Source organism: Conger conger, chromosome 3 (genome assembly GCF_963514075.1).
Source record: "Conger conger chromosome 3, fConCon1.1, whole genome shotgun sequence".
Taxonomy (NCBI): domain Eukaryota; kingdom Metazoa; phylum Chordata; class Actinopteri; order Anguilliformes; family Congridae; genus Conger; species Conger conger.
The window spans coordinates 6,417,648-6,440,623 of record NC_083762.1 but is presented as its reverse complement, the minus strand read 5'-3'; the positions used below and the strand labels follow the sequence as shown (position 1 = coordinate 6,440,623).

Sequence of the window (22,976 nt, the reverse complement as noted above, 5' to 3'; positions counted from 1 at the left end):
ACATTTTCGGTGCAAATCAAATGCTTTTCTCTACTCGATTGATCTTGCCTGGTGCAATTAAACCAGGGAAGAGGACCAGAAGGGACCGGCACTTTCTGGGAGAATTTCACAGCTTTCAATGCACCAGACAAACTCAGTAAAGCACAGAGAAGTATTTTAATCCAAAACAGTCACGTATTTGACCTGAATAAAGACTATACGTTATCACAATGATTGATGTAAAAGGAGCCCAGAAATACAGACAGTACAGACGGGATAACAGAGACACAGACAGGTCCTTACGGGAGAGGGAGGCAGGTCTCTTCAGGCCAAGGGCTCAGCTGCTCACCTGATAATTCACACAAAATGACATTACATTACATTACATTACATTATTGGCAAACAGCAGACGCTCTTATCCAGAGCGACGTACCGTTGATTAGACTAAGCGGGAGACAATCCTCTCCTGGAGCAATGCAGGGTTAAGGGCCTTGCTCAAGGGCCCGACGGCTGTGCAGATCTTATTGTGGCTACACCGGGATTAGAACCACCGACCTTGCGGCGCCCAGTCATTTACCTTAACCACTACACTACAGGCCGCCCCTTAATGTCCACTAAGCACTGTACATCACAGCCCACACAGACAGCATTGCATGCACCGCTATATGTCACTTCTACATTGCCTCGAGTTAATTACATACGTATTTCACCAGTGTGCTGCAGGCTTAAACCCCCCTATATGATCCTATACCCAGATATATAACCGTACCTGGTTCAATAAGTGTCTAACTGTACAAATGGAACACACTGTCTGTTACATATAAAGCATATAGCTCCTTGGGATACGTGCATACGCTACGCATTAAAAAGTCACACAGTAAGGGACGATGAGTTATTTATATTTAATCCCCCCTGAACAGGAACAAACCTATTGTACACTGATGAGAGCTCTTGGTACAGGAATGGAGTATCGTTGTATTTAATGGAATTAAGTGCACTGCGGTTATACCCTTTGACCCTTTGACCTCACCTAAACTGCCCTGGATACGGTTAATATGCCAATGTGCTGTAAAGCAGGGTGCGGGCAACACGTGACGCGGTCGGCTCACGCACTGAAGTGGGACTGCAGGCAGGGCAGGGGCAGCAGGTTGCAGTAGAGGCCCGTCCCGCGGCGGATGGGGTTCAGCATGGGGCGCGGGCTGTAGTGGGGGGGCCCTCCGGGCGCCTCCAGGCCTCTCCCGGTCTGCAGGACGCTCGGGAACGGGAGCCCGGCGTAACTCAGACAGGAGCCGCTCTGAGAAACAAGACAGAGAGGGGAGAGAGAGGGAGGGAGGGAGAGAGAGAGAGGGAGAGAGGGAGAGAGAGTGAGGGGGAGAGAGAGAGGGAGGGAGAGAGAGAGAAAGAGGGAGAGAGAGTGAAAGAGAGAGGGAGTGCAAGAGAGAGAGCGAGAGAGAGGGGGAAAGAGTGGGAGGGAGAGATAGAGAGGGAGGGAGAGAGAGAGCGAAAGAGAGAGAGGGGGAGAGAGGGAGAGAGAGCGAAAAAGAGAGGGAGAGCGAGAGAAAGAGAGCGAGAGAGAGAGAAGGGGGGAGAGAAAGAGGGGGAAAGAGAGTGGGAGGGAGAGAGAGAGATAGAGAGGGAGGGAGAGAGAAAGAGAGTGAAAGAGAGACAGGGAGAGCAAGAGAGAGGGAGGGAGAGAGAGAGGGGGAAAGAGAGAGGGAGAGAGAGAAAGCGAGAGAGAGTGAGGGAGAGATGGAGAGACGGAGAGAGAGCGAAAAAGAGAGGGAGAGAGAAGGGGGAGAGAAAGAGGGGGAGAGAGAGCAAGAAAGAGAGAGAGGGAGAGAGAAGGGCAGAGAGAGAGAGAGCGAAAGAGAGTGCGAGAGAGTGAGAGAAAGAGAAAGAAGGGGCATGATCATTACTGTGAAAGCATACTGTACAGGTTATAGCAGCGCCTGCACTTCCTCTGTGTTCCACTAGGTGTCAGGCAAACTAACCTTAGTGGAGTGCATGGTGCCTACCTTCACTTTTGTGGGGCATTGAGCTCCACTGGCTATCGCCTGAGACCCAGCATCCACTGGCCTAAACCCATCACTCTGGGGGTGGGGTAGTGACAGCATGGAGCAGGGGGGTAAGTGATGATTGTGGGTCATGGGTAGACCTCTCTCTGAAGCCTACACACACAAGAGGGACAGTTAAGAGGGGAGAGTCAGTCAGACAGTGTCAGATTCCTGTAAAAATAAACTGTTATATAGAGTGTGAGCTCACCTGGCTCCAGGAGATCACATGATCTGTGGAGGTCATGTGATTGTGATCGGGCGGGAAGGACACAGAGGACTGTGGGTAATGTCCCTGTGGGGAGCTGAGAGGGGTCTGAAGACTACACGGATCTGAGGGCAGAAGAGAAAGGTATAACGAGAGGAGAAAATACGTTTTCCTTTTTTCTATTTCGTACATCGAAATGGGTAATCAAAAATTCTGGTTTAGAAAATGAAAGTTTGTTGGCTTTATCCGGCACCTATCGTCAATGCTTTTCCACGCGATATAAATCGCAGTATAAATGTGGTATAAAGGCAGTATAAATGTGATCTTGAAAAATGATAAATGCACCACATTCATTCTACAGACTAGCGTAGCAGGCCAGTTTAGCATATTGGAGGACGTTTGTACAGACACATCGGCGAAAAACACTGACCAGTCCCCGGTCCAGATCCCGTATGTTTAAAAAAACCAGCTAGGACAGACCCAATGGAGAGTGTCTCAGTAAGAAACCCGCGGCCCACACCGCGCGGTCAGTACCTGCGCTTCTGAACACCTCCTGGGGACTGAAGGCCACGCGTCTCAGGCCGTACTCCCCGTCGCCGGGGTAAATCCCGGGCGGGTCGGGCTCCTCGTCCTGGAGGTGGGGGTAGGACGCGTGCCCGTTCCCCGCCGGGTCGTGGGGCTGGGGCCCCCAGTCCAGGGGCAGGGACTTCCCGGGAGGGAGGGCGGGTTGGGCGAGCGGCGGAGGGTAGTAGGCCTGCAGTCCGGCGCAGAACTGCGCGGAGCCGCACGGGACGTCCGTCTGCATCGGCTGCGCTGACTGCGCGACCTCCGCCCCGGGGAACTGTGAGCGCCGGGGCGGGGAGAGGGGGGGTAAGGAGTGGGGGGTGGGCGGCGGGCTGAGCAGGAGGGGAGGGGGAGGTCCCGAGGAGTCCGCGATCAGCCCCGCGACGTCTATCCGACCGTGGACTCCCGCCGCGAGTCTGGAAATCGCGCTGAAGATGTCGTCCTGGCCCCCGTTCTGCGCCGGATGCACGCTCGGCGATCGCCTGGCGAACGCTTCCGTGAAGGAGTCCAGCTTCTGCTCGCAGGCGCCCGCCCCCCTCCCTAGTTTTCCCGGGTGGGGGTGAGCCGCGTGCCACTTTGCCTGGTACCCCTCGCCCTGAAAAAAGCCCCGTCCCGCCCCGGCGATGTCCGCCGGCGCGTGGAGAGGCCGACCGAGCCAGCCGCTCGCGCTCCCGTTGTCCTCGGACGTGCACGCGCCGGTGCTCCTCCCGCTGTGAACGCCGGAGCCGCCGCTGCAGCTAACGCTACGATGGCTAACGCTAGCGCCGCCGCCGCAGCTAACGCCACGGTGGCTAACGCTAGCGCCGCCGCTGCAGCTAACGCTACGATGGCTAGCGCTAGCGCCGCCGCTGCAGCTAACGCCACGGTGGCTAACGCTAGCGCCACTGCTGCAGCTACCGCTACGGTGGCTAACGCTAGCGTCGCTGCTGCAGCTACCGCTACGGTGGCTAACGCTAGAGTCGCTGCTGCAGCTAACGCCACGGTGGCTAACGCTAGCGTCGCTGCTGCAGCTAACCCCAAACTGCCCGAGCTCGTTCAGGCCGTCATCGCAGAAGCGCTGGCCCACAGCCGGAGGAAAGTACAGGCCCTGGAAGGGAGAGGGATTCTGGGGGTTTGCCGGGGCTCCGTCCCCCATGGCTGCTTTCCGCGGTGTCCTCTACTGGGATCGGCGGGGAGAGGCCGGCGGAGTCATGGCCCTCTTCAGCTGAGAGGGGGGGAAAGCAACAGAATTAGCAGAATCTCGCGCCACCTTCAAGCGCAGACTGAAGACGCACCTCTTCAAGCTGCACCTCTCCCACGTCCCTCCCTACCTCCCTGTGAACCTTAACTGTTGTCTTTGCCCGTGTTATTATGTTAGGATGATACCTTTGCTAGTTTTGTTTGGCTAGGAAAGCAGTTTATTCATATATTTGCGTGGTGTGGTTTTACCATAAAAAAAAAGATTAAAAAAAGGTAGCAGTTGAAATTGTACTTCCCTCTAGGGTCTTTCAGTGCACTTATCCCTGGTTATGGGTATGCACTTTGCACTTTGTTGTACGTCGCTCTGGATAAGAGCGTTTGCAAAATGCCATTAGTGTAAAATGTCACGTAAAAAGAAAGACGCAGCTGAAGTTAGGGGGGAGGAAGAAGGTAGGGCATCAAAGTGCTTGCCAGTTTACAACGGCATAACCACATTTCACAGACCCAGTATCTCCAATGCAACCGCTTTAGTATAATTATTTGGCAATGTATTAGTGCAGCTAAATGCTTTGTTGATCCTGGAAATAAGTGTAGGACATGTTTGAAATGAATTTAGTCAAGACTTGGAAACAAAACGGCACCCACATGTGAACCACCGTAATGAGAGAAAGAGAGAGTTCAATGGCAATGCGCTGCAGATCAGTGAACTCGTACACAGAAAAGGTGCCACACTTTAGTTTTATTGTTCATATGAACTATTATATATTCAAATTTACTTTGGGAGTAGAAAATTATGAAGCGTACATTGCTTTCTCATTAAATAATCACATCGGAACACTACCAATAACAAAAATAGCAATATCCTCAACAGACCAAATTTACTTAACTGTGCCTGTAACCAAAACAACAGCATCCAGCTATTTTCAGTGTGCTTGGGACCAGTTATTAGACCATTTCCCCTTTGATTTATAGCATTGCATTGCATTCAAACTTGAAAATAAGCTGGTTTTATTTTAGTTCTGCCTCACTCGCCCTCAAAAGTCATTACTGAGTATCAGTAACTATTTTTAAGGGTCTTTGAAAGCAGTGCTTTAAAAGGGAATCTGTGCCGACTTGTGTATCTGTGTGTGCGTGTGTGTGTGCGTGTGTGTGTGTGTGTGTGCATATGTGCATGTGTGTGCATACATTGTGTGTGTATGTGTGCGTGTGCATATGTGCGTGCGTGTGTGCGCGTGTGTGTGAGTGCGTGTGTGTGTGCGTGTGTGCATGTGTGTGCCTACATTGTGTGTGTGTGCGCATGTGTGTGTGCACATGTGTTTGTGCATGTGTGTGCATGTGTGTGCATGTGTGTGTGCATGTGCATATGTGCGTGTGTGTGTGAGTGTGTGTGCATGTGTGTGTGTGCGTGTGTGCATGTGTGTGTGGGCGTGTGTAAGTGCACATGTGTTTGTGCATGTGTGTGCATGTGTGTGTGCGTGTGCATACACACTTCTGCAGGCATGCATTTACATAACCACATACAGTGAAATGTTTGGCGAAATTGCTGCATTGCATCCTTTTGCCAATGAATGTCCATTTTTAACATGATTCCCTGTAAATTGCTAAACACTCTGCACTGATATTACTGCAAGACTTTCACAAATCATCCTCTGCTGCACTCATATTACAGCCCAGCTACTGCATTCAAATAAGACCACTCTCATTGGACCACTCACATTTTATTCAAACGCACTGAACTTACAGAGCGGTCGCTCTGTTCTTCAGCACTTAGATTTCAGAGACCAGCCATTAAATTCTACTACCCTGCCATTACAGAGAGGTTACCATATCGTCAGCTGAGCATTATAAGGTTCAAACCGACATTTTTGACAAAAATAAGGTAGTGGTATAAATATTTTGTTCATAGGGCACTAAATATATAAAGAAATGCTGTTGCAAAATGTAAAAAATGTTGCGTCTGCTTGGAGCCCACTCACTTCGGACTCTTTGAAGCTCAATATCTCAAAACTAGTCAGAGCGCAGACAGAACCGTATAACTCCCAGCTCAGATATTCTACTTCAACCAATCACACAGGGGCGGCCTATAGCGCGGTCAAGGTACATGACTGGGACACGCAAGGTCGGTGGTTCGATCCCCGGTGTAGCCACAATAAGATCCGCACAGCTGTTGGGCTCTTGAGCAAGGCCCTTAACCCTGCATTACTCCAGGGGAGGACTGTCTCCTGCTTAGTCTAATCAACTGTACATCACTCAGGACGCTCTGGAGAAGAGCCGAATGCTGAATGCCATTAACGTAACATTACAGGGACCAGTGTGTATATTCCACTGAGTGTATAGGCCACACAATAGACTCTTATTTCCATGACATAATGACACATGCGTTGTTTTATACCAAAATTAATTTGCACTCAGTTTGTATACGTTCACTTGCTTTTGTATTATGAATATACAGACATTATGCAAGAGACTCGTTTTGATCACAGATTTAATATGATATCATTGATTTATATAGGCTAGGGTTTGTGCATGCAGTGCAAAGAACTTTCCAAAATAAAAATACAAAAGTTGGAGACAGAATGAATAGATGACAGGTTGCAATCCAGACATGCAAAATTGATACAGCATAAAAGCATTGAATAAGCATTTAAATCAATGGTCATTATAACACAGCCATTCTATCATAAAAAGGAATATATTAGAGCATCACAGTCATTAGTCTAGGGACCAGTTTTGCAGACACAGATTAAGTTTAGTCCTAGATGAAATCACATTTTGAATGGAGATCATCCATACCGAAGTCAATTCAGTCCAGAAGAACTAAGCTTAATCTGTGTCCGACTGTCCCGAAGAGTCAGGGACAAGTACTGCAGCCCTGATCTCATGTAGAATACCGTTACAGAATCTGGAAAACACACCACCTTTAGGGCTTAATCCTGTGTCTAGGATAGCTGTGAACGCTGAACTCTGGAAACTGGCTGTTCACATCCCTCCCCTCAGTAACCCAACTGCCATTTATATTAACCTAATCGGAATACTGCTCCCATTGCGTTGAGACTTGACACCTCCAACGTCTGGCACTAAACTGACCCCAACAGTTTAAACTGACACCATAATTATTGCAGTAGAAATATTTTGACATTTTCGTGTGAGATACCACTCATTTTAGAGCCTTTGAGACGTTTGAAGTGTTTCCAGAATCACTTGCATAAAAAAAGAGGTTGTATATTTTCTCTTTACAGCTTTACAGCTACAGAGCATGAATTCAAAATGACCCCACACAACACCTTTGGATATAAAGTTGGTACAAAACTTTTGAAAACATAGCATCATGTTTATTCTATGTTACTATTTACTCCCACCAACGGGGTAAAACGTCTTACATTATCATGATGGAAAAAATAAGGTTACTGGTTTTTAAGAGATGTAAAACACTGAATGGGCTCAAATTGACCTGAAACAAAATATGGAGGTTAAAACCATAATTATTTAGTGTTTTACCCAACCTGGGGAATGCATGACTAGAGGTGATACAGTACATACATCAGAAAGGGGAAAAAATGTGATCTAAGTGACTTTGACCATGGAATGATAGTTGATGCCAGACAGGGTGGTTTGAGTATTTCTGCTGCTGATCTCCTGGGAATTCACACACACAACTGTCTCTAGAGTTTGCAGAGAATGGTGCAAAAAACAAAAAACATCCAGTGAGCAGCAGTTCTGCGGGCAGAAACGCCTTGTTAATGAGAGAGGTCTGTGGAGAGTTCCCATGATCTGAACAGTTTATCACATTTTTCATATGTGAACAATGAGCTGTTAGGAAATGCTGAGAATTCAATTCAAATCAATTTTATTTGTATCGTGCTTTTTACAGAAGACTGCCCTAAAGTCACTTTACAGAGCACAGAAGGGAACCATCAGAAATATCAGCCCAGAGCCCTAAGTCCTCAAACATGCACATGAGGCAAAGGACTCCCTTATGGGATTAAATTGGCTTCACAATTTGGTAGAAATAAGGGAACACAATGAATATGTTTCAGGCTTAACACCTCCCAAAACGGTGAAATGCATCTATAACATAAACAGAGAAATCCCTAAGAACAGGTTGAAATGTTGTAATCCGAACAATGCGATTCAACAGCATGTTTCAACATTGTACTCATCCGGTCATGAGTTTTAATAACATTTTAAACATTAAAGAACATTATAAATTAGGAACAAAGTGATCCACTGGATAACTTTACGATGTGTTTCTAGTAAAAAGGTTAGAAAACCTGCTACTTGCTAATGGTGCTACAGCGGGGGGAAAAAAAGAAAAGAAGCTTTAGCGTTTGAATGTAAGAGTTATAAAAGTCAAATGCACAACACCGGCAACACGTAGAGCATCAATGAGAGTACACGTCTCCTTTTATATTTCTGTCGTTTCCTTTTCTGCACCAATCTAAATAGGCCACACTCTCTCTTTCTCTCTCTCTTTCTCTCTTTCTCTTTCTCTCTCTCTACCATACTGCACATAATTACCACCATTTCCCTAGATACCCACTTTTCTCTTCAGCCTCTGTCACCTCGTTTCTTGGGGGGTTTTCCCCCCCCCCCCCCCATTCATTTTTCATCTTGTAACTCTCCTGTAATCCCTTACTTGTTTTTTTTTGTTTTTTACTCACTCGTCTTTGTTCTCTCCTACCTGTGGCTCTCGCCGAGTTCTGCGTCTCTGCCTCGCCTCGCAGTACTCTCCATCGGTACAAACGTGAGTTACTGGCGTGAATGACAAACGCAGCGAAGTCGATCGTGCACTCTCACCCTCTCTTTGACTCCAAAGCACGTGCCCATACACACGTGACAAGACGTACGTGTACGTACTGTACACACACACACACACACACACACACACACACACACACACACTTAATTCAGTAACAGGTGTGGGGTATCAAAGAGTCATTTTCCAGTTGTCACAGAGACAACCTCACCACCACCCCCCCCTAATTGAAACCCACATCCTGGTGCAAACAAATAGTCACAGATCTCCCATCTCTCTCTCTCGCTCCCCTCACTCTCTCTCACTCTCTCTCTCTTTCTCTCTCTCTCTCTCTCACACACACTCTCTCTCTGGATTATAATGAAATGTAGGATTGAAAAATTGTAGAAATTGTAGCCTGATCTAGTAACCCGGCATTTACATATCAACAGTATCAACTTTGCCGCCAGTGCTGTTATTGCAATGGTTGTAATAAAAAGGTAGGGTATCATTGAGCCACCAAAAAGTTTTCACTGACACAATGGAATTTGCCCGATGCTGGACTGTGTGCATTACAGTATAACAAGGAGTGTGCTTTAACTCAAAACCAAGCTAGAAAGACTGAGTTACAAGTCAGAGAGAATGACCAGGACTGGCTTCTGCTCACGGTCTACTGATCTCAGATCTGTGAATGCTTTACAATTTGTGTTTGGGACTGACCACAGGTCAGTTGGGCGAACATAAGACTACGTGAAACACATGCCTTGTATGTAAATTCACTCCAAATTACAACATAAAATGACCAATTTCAATTAAAGGAGGTGATGACCTGCAGAATATTAATGGCCAACAACAATTTTCTGATGCGTAACCAATTTGTGCACCGTACGAAGGTTGCACATGGGTATCTCCTAATTTTTCACATTTCAGGTGTGAATTCAAAATGACCCCACACAACACCTTTGGATATAAAGTTGGTACAAAACTTTTGAAAACATAGCATCATGTTTATTCCATGTTACTATTTACTCCCACCAACTGGGTAAAAATTCTTACATTATCATGATGTTAAAAATAAGGTTACTGGGGTGTCTCGGTGGCGCAGACTGTAGAGCACTGACTGCATGCTCATTGCGAGCCGTGACGTCGGCAGTTCAAATCCGACAGTCTGACATTTGTTGCATGTCTTTCCCTCTCTCTCGCTCCCATTCTTCCTGTCTCTCTATACAATACTGTCCAATAAAGCTGAAAAAGGCCTAAAAAATAACTTTCAAAAAAATAAATAAGGTTACTGGTTTTTAAGAGATGTAAAACACTGAATGGGCTCAAATTGACCCGAAACAAAATATGGAGGTTAAAACCATAATTATTTTGTGTTTTACCCAACCTGGGGAATGCATGACTAGAGTGATACAGTACATACACTCACTGAGCACTTTATTAGGAACTTTATCAAACTTATTCATTTGATTACGGCAGTGCAATGCAAACATGCAGATACGGGTCAGGAGCTTCAGTTAATGTTCACATCAACCATCAGAATGGGGAAATAAATTCACCACAAATTACAACATAAAATGACCAAGTTCAATTACAGGAGGTGGTGACCTGCAGAATATTAATGGCCAACAACAATTTTCTGACGTGTAACCAATTTGTGCACAGTACGAAGGTTCCACACGGGTATCTCCTAATCTTTCACATTTCAGGTGTGTGCGAACGTCCATGTAGATGTGTGAGCGGGTGCTTGTGTGGGCGTTGTGTTTATGCGAGTGCGTGGGCGTTTGCACATATGTGTGTGTGTGTGTGTGAGTGCTGTTGTCGCTCTCTATGTGGTATTTTTCACTGTACTGTTTATTTTTTCAAGTGCCAGAATCTCGCGTGGTGAGTGACTCACGGTGTTTGTGGTCTTCGTCGGAGTGCGTAGCTCTGCGTGAGCGTGTGTCTTCGTCTTTCTCTGTGTGGGCATGTCTATGTGAGTACCCTGTTTACTAGAGCGAGAATCTCTGCTTTTTTCTGTAGTCAGCTGACAGGAAGTTGACCCAGAGATGGAGGAACAGGAAGGAAGTCAGCCAGGGAAGCCTCTGTAGCCCTGGCTTGCGCCCACACACTGTTCACCGTCTTTTCCTTTGTCTAACAACATCTTTAACGCAAGCCCTGAATCAAGCGCTTGTTATGCTTCTGCAGTCCCTTGTTTTTGCGATATACCAATTCCCCCATTTCCGCTCTGAAACACTATCTCTAACTGTAGTGATGCTTATAACACGTTACCGTAAAGTAACATAAGCTGGGTTGATGGTGCCTTTCTTTCTTCTAAAAGAGATGGCAATGATAGCACTGCAAGGCCTATCTGAGAGATCCGCATGTATTTGGACAGCGATATAATTTCTGTTCTTTTGGCTCTGTGCTCCAGCACATTATACTTGAAATAAAATAATGAGCTTAAAGTTTGTGTAGGAATTGCATCCCTTTTTATACATAATGGCTTCCCTGATTGTCCTTCAGCACAACTTTGTCCTCGGGTTGACAAGCGGCAATAACAGACTCCTACATTCAAGACTAGATACTGAAATACGTCAGACACCGATACAAAGCGGTTGAATGGACTGCTCTAATCAGAAACAGCTGAGGAGCCAACTGTCCGATTACTTTTGGTCCACTAAAAAAAAAGGGGGGGGGGGGGGGGGGGCGACGGGACTTTGTGTAAAAAGAGATGTGACTCTTACACGCATCACGAGATACGGATGTAAGCTGAAGGTGACAGTCTGCACTTTAACCTCGTGTTCATTGTTTCATTTCAAATCCAGTGTGTTTCAGAAATTGTACCACTGCCCAAATAATTAGGGACTGCACTGTGCGGTGCTGAATGTGTGTTTTTTTGTCACATCCCTCAAATGTTTATATTCTACCGCCACAGAGCTAAGTCCAAGGCTCCCTCCCTACCTCCCTGTTCCCTCCCTACCTCCCTGTGAACCTTAATTGTTGTATTTCTGATTTACTTTGTGTTTTTCGGTAGTTTTAGTTGGCTAGGTAAGCAGTATTTGGATAGTTAAGTTTGGTCACTTTTGCTTTGTTGTTTGTTGGTTTAAAAGATAGGCCCCGGTCCTTATCTTTGTTGTACGGGTAGCAATTGAAATTGTACTTCCCTCAAGGGTCTTTCAGCGCACTTATCCCTGGTTATGAGTATGCACTTTGTTGTACGTCGCTCTGGATAAGAGCGTCTGCCAAATGCCAATAATGTAATGTAATGTAATGCAAGGGGACTCGGCTCGCAGGCAAGTGGTAACAGGAGACGACAGAGGACAAACGACAGGGGAAGCCAAGAACTTGTACTTCTACAGTTTCTGTGAATATCACAATTGATTTTTTAAACCTAAAATTAAGATTTTTTTTCAAAGAGATGATTACATGCAGAGATATTTTTTGCTCACTTGATAATCCTGAAAAGCAGCTGTAGACAGGTGCAGGATGATTATCAAATGAAAGCAAGTTCTACGCATTCCCTGATTCTTGCTTGTTGGCTGCCAACTATAATTAATGTAATATAATTTCCCGACGCCTTTAAAACAATACATAACAGACATTTGAAAATCACACAATTAAAGAGATAGTTCCATGTTTTGGAGCTACTTGCAGCATATTTGATTCATTTATTTCACAAAGCCCTGCATGATACCCACCATTGTAAAGCCAGCAGGTCATCAATCTAAATATCTAAAAGATTAATTCATCTAAAAGAACAAAAACTGGAATGATGTTTTAAACACTCCAGAAAGTGAACTATTTACTTAAAGGAACTGGGAGTCTTGCTCTGAATTACATGAAAATCTGCCAGTGCAGTAGGTGCTTGTAATTATGTTATGCAAAATAATACAATAAGGTTAAATTGTATATAATACTAAAGGCTGTACAACTACCTTTATTTTCTAATAATAATGATATGGTCATTATCCATGTTTTACATAGGGAGGATGAAACTCCAGTTAAATGTAACTGATAGCAATTTAATAATAATAACCATCTACGTATCTCCATAGCCACAATGTGAGTACAACCAACTCACCAAAACAAGGTCAAGGATGTATGGTCATAGATACAGATTAAATCACATAATACTGCTTATAGCGTGGTAAGAATATGGTAAATACAGTATGACTACAATGCCACAGAATAGAGAAAAGAGTAGGCGATAACCTCACAATTTGCATAGGTGTTCACACAGACTCGGGTGAGGGAGTCACTGCTCCAAAGACCGACAGACAATCTGACAGGTCTGGGGTCAAATGCGCTTCCTTTGTTTTAAACAAAACGACAGACTTAATAAAACAAATTATATCACGCTGCCCTGCAAGATCAGACACAGTGGGCACGGTGGCAACGTCTGGTACAACCGTGCACACGATCGCAACGCTGTACAGATTCAGTCAAGGTAGAACCGCCCAGAATCGCTACAATGCTGTGCAGGCCAATCCACGTAGAAACTCCCGGAATACAGAACGAAATAGCTGGTCTTGGCGTGCTCAGACAGAAAAATAAGAGGGTGTGAAAGAGGAGAGAAGTGTGGAGGTAGACGTGGAGCTCTAGTTTTCTGTCAGACGAACAAAAGGACATGAAAATGAGAGAGACTACAGGGGAGGGGGAAGACAGAGAAGCGTTCTGGACTTTTTTTTTTCCCTGTCCCTCTCTCTCTCTCTCACTGCGCTGAGCGAGGGTGGGGAGGGGTGAGAAACAACCGGCTGTGGGTGTACGATGGGAGATTTGGGTAGTTAAAGAGAACGCCGGGATTTTTTGTTTAAATTACCCCCCTCCCCCAAAAAAAAACAAAAAACAAAAAAAAAACTACCGAACAACATGATAATTTCTTTAAAGTGTGCATAGACATTTTACATTTACAAGGTTGGGGATTTGAAATGTAAGCAGAAACTAGAAATAAGTGGTACTTTGCGGTGGTACTGCATCGTCCAAACATATTACATGTTAGCATTATTACCTCCTCGTTAACAGAGATCCAGAAGGGAAAAGAGAAAGAGCAAAGGTATTGCCCACTTAACTCAAACTCTCAACCATTCACCTCTTTGTGTTGAAGATACATTTAGACATTTAGATACATTTATTAGCCCCAAATGACTTAAACACAGACAGCAGGTTCAGCATCAAGCCCTTTTCCGCAGTCTGAAGACAGAGTTGGTAGCGACTGTGATGTACAGCATAGCAAATCTTTTCGGCAACAATATGATTTTACAGTCGCTATTTGACTACACAGTCAATAAAGAGTGCAACCTGAATATTCAACAGCGAACACCTAGAACCACATGGTATCGATGGGCAAATAATCACCTATGAAGGGCTTGTCCTATAAAAACTCAATCATCGCTGTTGTAGCAATCATCTTAGATAATGGTTTAGCATATCAGCTGCAACTGAAACAATGCACATTAATGCTTAAAACATGGAATAGAATTCAGAGAATGCAATTTCCATACACCATAGATAATTCAGAACCATTTTTGCAGGAGCCTGTGGTTCCAGCCAAAACATATCCTGTTCTTTTTAATGTTTCATTTTTGTGGTTTTGTGCATTGATCCAAAATGATTTCTTAGTGTTATAATTCATTCATACAGTGTAAATTATTAATCACAGGTCACAAGTTATATCTTTGCAACTTGAATTTTTAGGTAGCTAGGTTAATTACAGAAAAAACACTATTATGAAATGTCGCAAATGTAATGCTACCATTAGTGTACAGACATAATTAGCAATGTACCAATATGTCACCTCACAGAGTAGAAACTTTTAAAACAGCTGTGATGGCACATATTACAGTATAGTTTCATCAGCTTAGGTATTGACACGTGTAATCAGGACTAATTATATGCAACTAAATGATTTGATACACCTGCTGTTAAGAAATACTGGATGTTTATTTCGCCTTGCTCAATCTCAGTTCTGTCTTTTAGATATACGCTTCAAATTTGCGCAGTGTAGCACATAATTACCTTTACAGCACATGTCGACAGTGAAACATTTAGCAAGAGTAAACCTATTACTTTTATATTAAGGATTATTAATTATGTTGTTAAACATGCATTTAAATGCACAATCATAATGGAAATTTACTGGGCATATGTTCAATTATTTCACACTTTTCTGCATGAATGCATAAACTCTCCCAAGGTATAATTTGATGGTTTTCAGCATGCATAATTGGCTTCAGTGTAATACACTGTCTGTCCACATTAACAGTTAAAATAAAAGATTTTCACCCCACAATCTCTCAGCGTAACTTCCCTATGATCTGTAGGGGTAACTTGCCAATTCGTTTTATGAATGCATGAGCACAAAAAACTACTAGACATAAGGAATTCAGCTCAATGGACGCATCAAATAAAGATGATTCCAGAGAAATTATTTTCCAGGGTGTCTTCGTTGGCGCTGAAACCATTCACTGGCATTTAGTTCACAGGCAATAGTTCAGCAACTTGTACACACATCTCTGCACACAACGCAATGTGCTGAAGCTCCTGCATTGTGTTACCAATGGCAAAGCAAGGCCGTCAATCTGAAAAATCTGACTTTTTTATGAATAATTTCAGTCAAATGACCACATTGGCAGCGTGAAATTGAAGCAGCAAAAAGCATATTTGAAATACGCCATGCTCTTCAAAAAATATAATTCTTACCATGGCATTGACATTGATATGAGCTGGCAATGAATTATATTGTTTACTTGCAAATGGAGGAGCTAAAAAAAACTATCAGTTGAAGTGCAAAGATGATTTTGCCAGTGATACGGCCTCACATGGTTTCAGCGTATTGTATGATTTGGGAAGGGGTCCTGAAACAGTCATTTTACCCCTGAGCAAGGTTTTCAACCTGAATTGCTTCAGGAAAATACCCCGCTGTATAAACCAAAAATAAATGCTAACAACGCGCAAGTCGCTTTGGATAAGAGGGTCTGCAAAATGGCGGTAATGTAGTGCAGATTCAACCACCAGAGGGGCTCCTAAAACAACATGGAGATTTGGAGATACAGTGCATTGTTCAAGAGGAGGGTATAGAAATGTCAGTCACTGAATACAAGGACCATTGAGTCAATCAGTCGGAGTTGGCCAGGCTGGTGCATCACGCTGCCCAGACACTGCCTAAATCGCGCCGTCTGTCAAATACGAGAAGGACAAAACTAGTCATTGTCAACGAGACAACAAAATCTTGGCCACTTCCCAAGACCAGCCTGTACAGGAGTGATAAGAAGCCATTGCTAGAAAAAAGAAAAGAAAAACAATATAAACTCTGCAAGAAAGCCTTGCTAGGGAAGTAAAGTTTCACAGTCAGACTGTGTTTCACACTGTTGGAACAGTTTAGCTGAAATGCCAAGCGTTTCGGGCACTGCCAAATAAATATGCATTTAAATACGTTTGTTCTGAAATAATGCAATTCGCTATCTTTGCACAAAGCAGTGGCCATTAATTGATACTAATATTTTGCATCTAGAATAATTACGCAGAGGTCTGAATACGCATGGAGTCAGTTCTCACTTTCTCTGACCTATTATTGCTATTTAATACATTTTCTCACAATTACGAAATGACACGAATGCAATAACAGGAAACAGCAATAGTATTATATTAAACGAGGCGTAGTAATGGAGGGAGTTCACTGAGCCATGTCTATAGCCTGTTGGCCTTGATGAGATTGCGTATGTTGCCTGGAGAATGATTGCCGACTGGGGGGTGGGGGGGGGGGGAGTGATTACTGATCGCAAACTTGCTAAGGCGGGTGGGAAGGGGGGGTTGTGGGAGCAATTTGCGGACCTGGGGGGGGGGGGGGTTGCTATTGTAGACCTGGGGGGTTAGGAGGTTCAGGGTTTTTTTTTTTTGGGGGGGGGTTTCTGGGAGCAATTGAGGATGATTTCTGGCCCGGGGGGGTTGGTTGGATTGGAGGGTGGTCATTGCTAACTACCATGGCAACAAGGATAGCTGGTCCTATTCCGAAGTAACTTGCGTTTGCCATGTAACAGATGACAGACATTTGTGTGAAGCCTGGAGGCTAAATGAATCAGAGTAAATGTGCTTAGTAATAATTAAATTGAACAAAAACATTAGTTCAGAGTTTAAAAGGTGCATTATATAGTGCTTTGTGAAAGATAAAGTACAGTCTTGAAAATTCCAATATGGTCCACCATAACCTGGGGACTTGTGGATTTCACAGTTTAAACTTACTTATCTCCACATGAATACCACAGAGCATAATTACTTATGCATTATTGGCAACATCGTTACAGTCTTCACTTCTGCCTCTTTGTAGATACCAGCACTGTGACCAGCAACAAACACGAAAACATCTAAAGTTACTGTTTAACTATGAGCAACCTTTTAATAAATTCCATTGACAACTTTTGCTTTTCTTACACGGGCATCTAAACTATTCTTATAAATACATCATTACAATCGATTTGAATATCAGTACTATCGACTGCTTTTGTCATTGCCGATTAGGTTAGGGAGAGTGCAGCTCAACCCAAGCGTGACTGAAGCACAGTCTAGAACCTGAGTCTGAAACCCTTGATATTATATTTCACTGAAACAAAACAGGTCTGATTGCATCATGTTTTTACAGTAGCAACTACTACAGAAATATTCAGGCAAAAGAGATTTTGCATCCGAGATGGAAACCATTCAAATGTGCCCCCTTTTTTAAGGTTGATACCTTCGACACGGCTGGTACCCAGGATAAATCTTCTAAAGACACAACTCTTCTAAATATCACTGAAATCAGTACAATCATATCACTGTACAAATATAATTTCCCCCGCTGAACACCTCAAGCAGCTATTGTGACGGAGGCACATTCTAACGGCTAACTGCTCAATCGACAACAGCAAAGCATGCAAGCTGATACAGAAATAGAAAAACCTTCAAATTAAAAACCCGTTACAACAAAGTGAATACGGTCTGATTTGGGGGAGTGATGAGAACAGAAGAGGGCAAACAGAGATGCTGGAGAGAGTTTTCTACAACCTCATCAACTTTCACTTCTGTATTGCTTGCATCCCCGGTGTCATCTGTGCACTAAATGCTAGTGAATAAGTGAAGAAAACGTCAAAATAAAGTATATGTGCAGCATATCACTTAGGCTTACCATTTCTTTCGATGTTTGGGGCAAGGCATATCCACTTTCATCTGAAGAGGTGGATCAATAGACAGACATTGGCTATCGAAAATAACTAACCCAACACACAGACTAGGCAAACTCCCAACAAAGTTTACCGCATTATCATTTTTGTACAAAGGGGTGTATTTACATATATTACCTGAGGCAGCAAACCCAGTTATATTGAACGTGTACATCCCTAGCCTGCAATTTAGATGAACCTACGTCGGCCAAAGCCATTCTGACAATTGTGCTGGAACCACTGTAACTACAGTGCATCACAATCATATTTACCAAGTACTTAACACCCTACTCATGATTCCTATTTGTGGATGTATGATCTTTACAGAATTCATGACTACAATCTTGAACATTTTTTTTTACTATTCTGTTGATGCAGTGGGGAAGGGTAATGAAGTCGGCTGCGTCTCACCTGTGAGCTCTGCACTCTGGACTGTGCCAGAAAAATCGATAGCAAATTTACTCTGTCAGGTGCACTGTGAACGAAGCATCCAGAATTTGTTCGACAAGCAAACTCCCCATCGGAGGCAGAGAAACCAGCACTAAGAAGAAAAACCGAAGCATCGGGCTTGTTGGCCTAGGCCAGATGGAAAGCGCGCTAACAAAAACTTGAGCACAGTAAAAATATAACACAGATTTTATATTAACTTTATGTTGACCTGGTCACCATTTCCTTTCTGATATGAAAAATGAAGCAAATGTGAGCAATGTTTCTGGGAGTAAAGTTGTACACATTAAGGCTACAATGCACATGAAGGCTACAAGAAAGACAACATGTTCTCACACACCCTTCAGAGACCTTCTTCATTTTGAATGTAGGGCATTTTTGCCATGTCATCCGGAATATATTACCACAAAAGATTTCCATAATCAGTCTCACTTACCATTTAGCTCTTCAACCTTATCCTTGTTGGCACTAACACACTGAGAGGTTTTTGTGTGAGTCTGGCTGGAGGAGGGGGGGGGGCGTTGAGTCAAGGACCGCAGGAAAGAGAGTCACGAACTGAGCGGCATGTCCGTCAGTATATCAGCCAGTCAGATCACAACTCGCACTCACACTGTGAACTCTCAACAAACACTTTGCCATTTCATAGAGATCCTGGAAGAAGAAGAAAAAAAAAAAAGTTTTAAACACAAAAAAAAAACTAAATTACTCCGACTCAAACCTCAACACCGATTTTCAGTTTGAGTTAACCGCCTTCACCTCTACTTTTATCATTCACCGTTTCTGTTTCCTTTCTTTATATGCTTTTCATAACTTCTCATCGCTCGTTGTTTAAGCTATCATCATTAGTACCATTATCACCCCCTGATTCGTAATCAGTGAATAAACTATATTCATTTTCTGCTGGCTGATTCAATCCGAGAAACAGCTGTGAATTGAAACCATTGAAACCTTCTATGGTAATATACAGTGCTACACTGAATAAAATCTTGAGAACTACTATTACTTACGGATAACACATATAAAATAAGTAAAATGAGTCAAATAGAGTAGAGCAACTGGTTTTCATGCCTGTAGCATATTACCATGACAAGTAGCGATGGAAAAGTGAGGCTATACTCCAGAAAGAAATATATGCTAAAACCCTACCAGTCATTGTGCCTAACAAACAGTGAGGCTAAGGATGCAGATGGGCCTGTGCGAGGCGACCTGATACAGTAAAAGTGAGAGACAGGCATGACTGTGCATCGCACGTACCGGAGGCGTATTTTTCACCTTTCGTCGCCTTGGTAGCGGGTAGGGGAAGAGGTCTATTAAACCTTATATTTATTGAGATGTGACGTAGAACAAGGAAGACGAAGAAAACAACATACAGACTAAAATCAGTTGAATAAAAAGTGTCAGGGGATGATTCTAGGAAAGAAACGCATAAACTCACACAGACGAACAGGTCCGTTTTACAAGCCGCGTTATCTTGCGTTTTACCTTAATCACGATAATCATTCCTGCCGCCTTTGTTCTCCCACGTTCGTTTCTAAACATCAGCCTGTGCCTCCGTGGCTACAAGCGGCCACGGTCATAACGAAACTCTTTACCCCGCGCGCAAACTCACCTCAACCTGTCATAGCGAGACGCGGGGCGCTTTGCTTACCAGAAACCCGCCCGGATCCGGCGCCGTGTGCGGTCCGCCGTTCTGAAATATCACCCCGTCAGAGTATGAGAGTGACCCAGGTACACACAGTACTGTGCAAGAGTCTTAGGCACCTGTATAACGTACAGATAAGATTCTTTAAAAAATAATTCAGTGAAAGGTCCTAAATAAACGTACTATACATTTTACATTATATTTGCGTAATTTGGCGGTCGAGTTAAAAACTGAATCAAATCAATATTTTTTTCGTGACCACCCTTCAGTTAAAACTGCATCACTTCTCTCAGCCAAAGCTGTCCTGCAGTTCTATAAGACAATCAGCTGGGAGGTTGTTCCAAGCATGTTGGAGAACTCGCCACAGTTCTTCTGCAGACTTTGGTTGGCTCCTTGTTTCTGATCTCAGACAGCCATGATCAAGTTTTTATGTAAAAAGTAGTCAATTGTTAACTTTTTTAATATTTGGAAATCTGAAATGTGTTCTTTTATACTAACACACACAAAAAAATAAACATATATATATAATAAAGTCTAGGGTGCCTAAGACTTCTGCACAGTACTGTAAGTAGGCCATCAAGTTGTGAATTTAGCCCCAACTAAATGTATTATTATTATTATTATTATTATTATTATTATTATTATTATTATTAGTAGTAGTAGTAGTAGTAGTAGTAGTAGTAACTGCTATTATTACAAATTCATGAACATTACTTTTAGAGACATAATTTTGGCATAATTATATATTGCTGAATTATGAAATGCATACGTACGTACATACACACACCAGTTACAAACTACACGCACACACACACACAATCACACACACAAGCACACATATATATGCTTGCATGTTCTTGTCCTGGCCCATAACAGAGAGGTCTTTATTCTTTACGTGTACAAAAATACAGAAAGGACAATATATCCTACGTTCATGACACAATTGTCATTCTTATTTAAAAAGGAAAATATGTGTTAAATTTTCCCTGATTGGATATGTAATTGCAACAATATCTGCGGATTATATCTATCTTTCCAGGCACATTCCTTCTATATACACTCAGTAAAGCACTTTATTAGGAATTTATTTTACATATTTTTTTGACTTATTGGTCTTCTGCTGCTGTAGCCTAGCCACTTAAAAAGTACGACGCGTTGTGTTCAGAGATGTTCTCCTGCATACCACGTTTGTAATGTGTGGTTACTTGTGTTACTGGCACCTTCCTGTCAGCTTTGACCAGTCTGGCCCTTCTCCACTGACCTCTCTCATTAACAAGGATTTTTTGCCTGCAGAACTGCTGCTCACTGGATGCTTTTTGTTTTTCCCACAATTCTCTGCAAACTCCAGAGACTGTTGTGAGTGAAAATCCGAGGAGATCAGCAGTTTCTGATTTATTCAAACCACCCTGTCTGGCACCAACAATCATTCCATAGTCAAAGTCACTTAGATCACATTTCTTTCCCATTCTGACTTTTGGTCTGAAAAACAGCTGAACCTCTTGATCACATCATGCTTTTATGCATTTAGTCACTGCCACATGATTGGCTGATTAAATACTTGCATTAACAAGCTGGTGTACAGGTCTGCCTTATAAAGAAGACCACCTCTACGTTCTTCCTTAGCTCAAAGCGTCAGTGAAGCTGGTTAAGGAATCAGTGTCACCAAGTCTTTTTCTGAATCGTTGCTATGGATATAAAGCTTTAAATAGCGATGAAGAAGGTCAGCAACCACTAAAATGCACCCTTTCAATACACCTGCAATCAAAACCGTTGTTTGTGAAAAAAATATAGCTGAACAATCAAAAAATGGATTAAAAAAATATATATATTTATTTGTATTCCTGAACTGAATATTTGTATTCTGCAAACTGCTTCTCAGCACTGTTTCTCTTTCTGGACTGGAACTGTCTATGCAAATATACAGCACCACTGCCTGCATCACAGAGCAATACTGACCTTCATCCACACATTTCTTTTCACTGGAGAATTTCATCAAACCAACTTTTTACCAAGTGAATTTTACTTAAGAGTATATTCTAATCTTAATGCCTTCACATAACATCTGTTAAGAGTGGAAGTAACGGTAGAGAACATCATGTGTAGGCAAAACATTTCTGCGCCCTTGAAGAGAGGAAGAGGCAAAATGCAAATAGCATCCTACCAGATCTCTAAAAGCCTCCGATTGCTTTACACTTTGCACTGATTGTAATGTCTTCTTGTGGAATGCTCACTATAGGGAATAAATAAAAAGTCAAATACTTGATCCTATACAAGGTAGATTTAAAGATGTTTCAAATGTCTAGTTAAACATAGTCAAGAGATTTTTTAAACTCCAAAAAAAAAAAGACCTGTGGGCTTGCCATTATACTGTACATTTGAGTTCAACAACCCAGTGTAAATAATCATCACGTTTGGCAGGTTGGAGAGACCCCTTTAACAGCAGCAGAAGAACAGCAGAAGAACACAGCACAAAGCAGTAAATCTGGAGGAAAATGAAAAAAGTGCTGAAATGACTAAAATAATAACCACAGGTGAGAAAATGTAAAATCTCAGAAATGTATGATAGAATTATTCAAAGAACACAGAATGTATTCTTTGAATAAGGACCTTACATTCTGAGGCATTTGAGAATATTTAATTCAGGGCACAAAATTAGAATGCGCACAATGTAGAAAAAAACACATTGATGTGGGAAGATGTAACTTTCTCAGCAACTAGACAGTAACAAAGGCAAAAACAGGATGTTCTGGTATATAGCAACAAAAACATTATATAATAAGATTCTTTGACATTTTAAATTTGATTTCTGGCCTATCATTTAGATTTAATTATTTAACAAGGTTTAAGAAATCTTCTGTCCATGTACAGTCCCTGAGATTACATGACAATTTCTGTTTTTAAGCAAACCTAAAAAAAAAAAAAGAATTTTGAGTTTTTAAGCAAACAAATTGCCAAAAGGCAGTTTCATAAATTTTTTCTGTGACTGCAAGTTCATGTT

The 22,976-nt window shown here is 42.9% G+C and overlaps 1 protein-coding gene and 1 long non-coding RNA gene across 2 annotated transcripts in view; both read right to left on the bottom strand.

Moving 5' to 3' along the window:
- si:dkey-19b23.10 (transcriptional-regulating factor 1) overlaps positions 1–3,043 on the bottom strand; it is a 10,936-nt gene extending 7,893 nt beyond the window's left edge. Inside the window, exons 1-5 of the mRNA XM_061233437.1 lie at positions 2,773–3,043; positions 2,242–2,363; positions 1,995–2,147; positions 1,093–1,273; positions 283–328 (exon numbers count right to left, since the gene is read on the bottom strand). Of these exons, the coding sequence (XP_061089421.1) occupies positions 283–328; positions 1,093–1,273; positions 1,995–2,147; positions 2,242–2,363; positions 2,773–3,043 (773 nt within the window). The remainder of the gene's footprint in view (positions 1–282; positions 329–1,092; positions 1,274–1,994; positions 2,148–2,241; positions 2,364–2,772) is intronic.
- A 559-nt stretch (positions 3,044–3,602) lies between these two features.
- LOC133123126 (uncharacterized) lies at positions 3,603–20,077 on the bottom strand. Its single transcript, XR_009708200.1, has 3 exons — positions 19,985–20,077; positions 18,773–18,987; positions 3,603–4,006 (listed from the first exon to the last, which is right to left on the bottom strand). It is a non-coding gene; the product is annotated as an uncharacterized LOC133123126 (long non-coding RNA).
- Positions 20,078–22,976: the final 2,899 nt, after the last annotated feature.